Consider the following 3,495-nt stretch of genomic DNA (forward strand, 5'->3'; position numbering starts at 1 on the left):
CACACACACACACACACACACACACACACACACACACACACACACACACACACACACACACACACACACACCTGACCTCTCCAGCACACACCTTTTGTGATTTTTGTTATATTTTTTATATGAATGTGTGCAAACAATAACCAACAACGTTTATTTAGTAAGTGTGTGAGTGTGTGAGTGTGTGTGTGGGTGTACACAGTGGCAAAGCGCAGCTGTCAGCACTGACCTGAAACATGATGGAGGAGGGGAGGGGCTCGATGCATGGCTGCTGGTCTGGAAGGGGCAGCTCCTCCAGCAGGTCCACGTTGGACAGGGCATCTTCTAAAGTCACTGTGGACGTCATGCTTGCTGAAAGGGACAAAAATAATCATGGTTACAGCTTTTTGTTCAAGAAAGCAGGACCTACAGTTCTTATCGAACCCAATAAAGCGTGGCAGGCATCAGGCAGCAGCTCTGCAGAGGATGGGCTAGGAAAGCTAAACTGAACTTGAAGCTAGAAACCTTCCAATCTCCAAGCTCTCCAGTAAGCCGACGCAGCTGCAGACATCGCACCTTTGGCTCTGAACAGCAACCTCACAGAGTGCTTTAGGTTCCCCTTTCTCAGTACCACACCAACAACTTCAGTGCTGAATCATGGCCTCTGCACTGCTGAAAACAAACTGATAATCTAGCTGCCTTTATTCTTTCTTAAAGATAATTCTTTAGGACCTTTTAAGGCCTTTATACGATCTAAAGCAAACTTCCTTGTATGTGTCCTCAAACCTGACAAATAAAGCTGATTCTGATTATTTTCACAGGACAGCTGAAGACATGGAAAGGGCAAGAGACATGCTGCAGAGGGGGAGTAAAACCTGCTCTCCCAACTGAGCTAACCCCCCACTAATCTAGTTTGCTTTTGCTTGTCATTTCTGTGTATGTCTTCTCTTTCTGACATGCATAGTTCTTGATGCACATAAACATTGTTTGCACTAGAACAGACGTGTGATCAAACCAGAGCTGCAAAGATTCATCAAACAATCAATCACTTTAATCGCCTTTAATTTGGGGGGGGGATGATTAATCCAATTAATCTTTGCAGCTCTGGTTGAAGCCCTGGAAACAATTCCAGGGCTTTAACGACTTCAATGACAATAAGATACAGTCCCAGATGTCTTTGCTACGAGTTATCAATTTATACTGGAAATTGAAAAGGTGCATTTGACTCAGGCTATTTTAGTGATGTTGCTATTTCAGAGCGTGATGGTGCAGAGTCATTGTTTTGGTCTTTAGGGTAGTCCCAGTGATGACACATCATTCCCAAAACAGTGTCATTTCACAAACTGTGAAAATACTGTCCAGAAATGTTCCTCTCTGCAACATGACTGAGTTTGCGGCTCCCATGCCTCATTGATGTTTTACATGACTACTTCCAGGAAAAACACTGAAAACCCAAAACACTTGTTTGAAACAAAACAGATCCATTTGGTTTGCATTCTCGCACCGCTGCTGCCTGCTGACTTTCACACGTCACTGACACCCCAAACAATCAAAAAACCTATGGCAATCAGAATGGACAGTGAGTCAAACAATCCCCACACAGCGACTAACACAACACAATGGCCTCACTGCAGTGACTGTGTGAACCGGCCACTGACCCCCTTCTCTGTAGCTGGACGCACAGCACAGGCCACGAAGAGGAGGGGGTCCATGCTGGAGCCAAGATTGGGATTTTGATACTCACTTTTATTTTGATGAATTGTGCATAAATGCATTGATTGTCTGACAGTCCATATAATTCAAAAGAACTTGAAGGGGCTGACATTGCACATATTGGCACATGCAGGCGTTATGGACAGCACACAGGAGAGCCTGAATGGCTAATGCAAGCGCAGGCATGCACTCACTCCACAAAGATTTCTACAAAGCATGTGGCCAGCGTCATCAGCATCAGATTCCACAGATCTTTGGCCACAGAAATGAGACATCAAACATGCTAGTTGGTTGGGTGGATGTTATGGTAGTTTTAAGACTTCCCTGCGTACATAAAGTTTTGACACAAGCCAAAATACATTTCATTTTTAGGTTATTTTCCGTTGAATATTAAAGTTCATAAATAAGTGTTTTGGCAGGGCTGGTTGAGTGGCTCTATATCCATGGTAATGAAAGGGAGATTTAACTTCTGCATGTTTGGTTTTGTTGTGCAGTGAACTGACTTTATTCACAAATCTCACCCTGGTAAAAAGTTATGAATAAGTGAACATTAATAGAGTCTGAAATATAAAGTTATCTAACTGTAAGGCGTGTAAAAACAGGTGTGGTTACTGCAAAACACAGCTTTTCAAAAGGGAAGGAAGTTATATGGGTAGTGCCACATATGTACAGCCGTTTCCAGAATCTCCTTAATGATGAAGCCACATGTCTTTTTTTAGTTTGTCAAACTGAACTGCAAACAGTCAAGTAAGCAGTATAACACTGCAGATCAGACAACAAAACAGGGAAGTATGAATGGCCGACGATGAGAACATGTGATGCACGGCCTCTTCAACGCAGGGAACGACCGACACTGGACTGATGTCCGAGAAACTGAAAGCAACCAATAAAAAGCATTACCACGCAGGTCTGCATTTTAAAAAACTGAGAGATATGGAGAGAAAGAAAAAAAACATGATTTAGCCTACAGTAGCTTTGGCAAACAACCATTTTAATTATTTAAAAAAGGAACCTTGGTGGCTTTTGCTTTAGTGCACAGTTCCTGTTCAGACTGCAGAGCTCCCTCGACTTATAAGAAACAGACAAGGGACCAGTTACACAAGCATGTGTCTTAAAGTGTTCATTCACAGGTTGGCCTGTACGGCCACTGGTAAAGTTGTACACCAGTGTTTGTGAGTGTTCCCTCCATAATTACACAGTAAGGAGCTTAGAGTAGGTTACCTAGGTGTGCCAAGCAGAGGGCAAACACAGGGCCCTCCCACGCAGCAGCAACAATAACACCAGTGGTTCGCTTAAGCTTCTTCGCTCATTTTGAAATCACACAAGAAAAAGGAAGCCAAAATAACATCGATCAAGACATAAACAAGAAGAACTAACTAAAACCAGAGAAACAAACAGGGGAGAGAGACTACAACATACCAGATAGTCTCTTTGAAAATAGTTCAGTAGGCCGGTGGGTTATCTAGACCCGGGGTCCCCCAGAAGGTCCAGTACATAGGAAGACTGGAGCCTGACTAATGTAACAACATGACTGAATAAACATATCCACACATTTATACTCCCTAAACCAGTGAGCAGAGAGGTTCACTTACCTTAGTATGGTTGAAATAGTTAGGTAAAAGGAATTATTGCATGTTTATAATAGCTACAATTCATTCAAATATCAAGAAAAGATGACATGCAATGTTTAAGACTATTCAACAAAATAGACTATAAACCAGATAAACACATCTGTATAAATGACCGCGCCATAAGCCCATCATACAGGTCTCTCCCCAGCACAAAGCTTCTTAGGAGCCCTCCAAT

At 42.7% G+C, this 3,495-nt stretch overlaps 1 protein-coding gene across 2 annotated transcripts in view; it reads right to left on the bottom strand.

The window, feature by feature from the left end:
- cyfip1 (cytoplasmic FMR1 interacting protein 1) overlaps positions 1-3,495 on the bottom strand; it is a 32,760-nt gene that overhangs the window by 26,393 nt on the left and 2,872 nt on the right. Inside the window, exon 2 of one of the 2 annotated variants that reach the window (XM_034880770.1) lies at positions 227-344. In XM_034880770.1, coding sequence (XP_034736661.1) covers positions 227-343 — 117 coding nt within the window. In that variant the 5' untranslated portion in view covers position 344. Of the gene's footprint in view, positions 1-226; positions 349-3,495 lie in introns of both variants that reach the window. The other variant, XM_034880769.1, reaches the window with a different exon arrangement.

The sequence above is a fragment of the Etheostoma cragini genome, chromosome 9 (assembly GCF_013103735.1).
Source record: "Etheostoma cragini isolate CJK2018 chromosome 9, CSU_Ecrag_1.0, whole genome shotgun sequence".
NCBI classification, from domain to species: Eukaryota; Metazoa; Chordata; class Actinopteri; order Perciformes; family Percidae; genus Etheostoma; species Etheostoma cragini.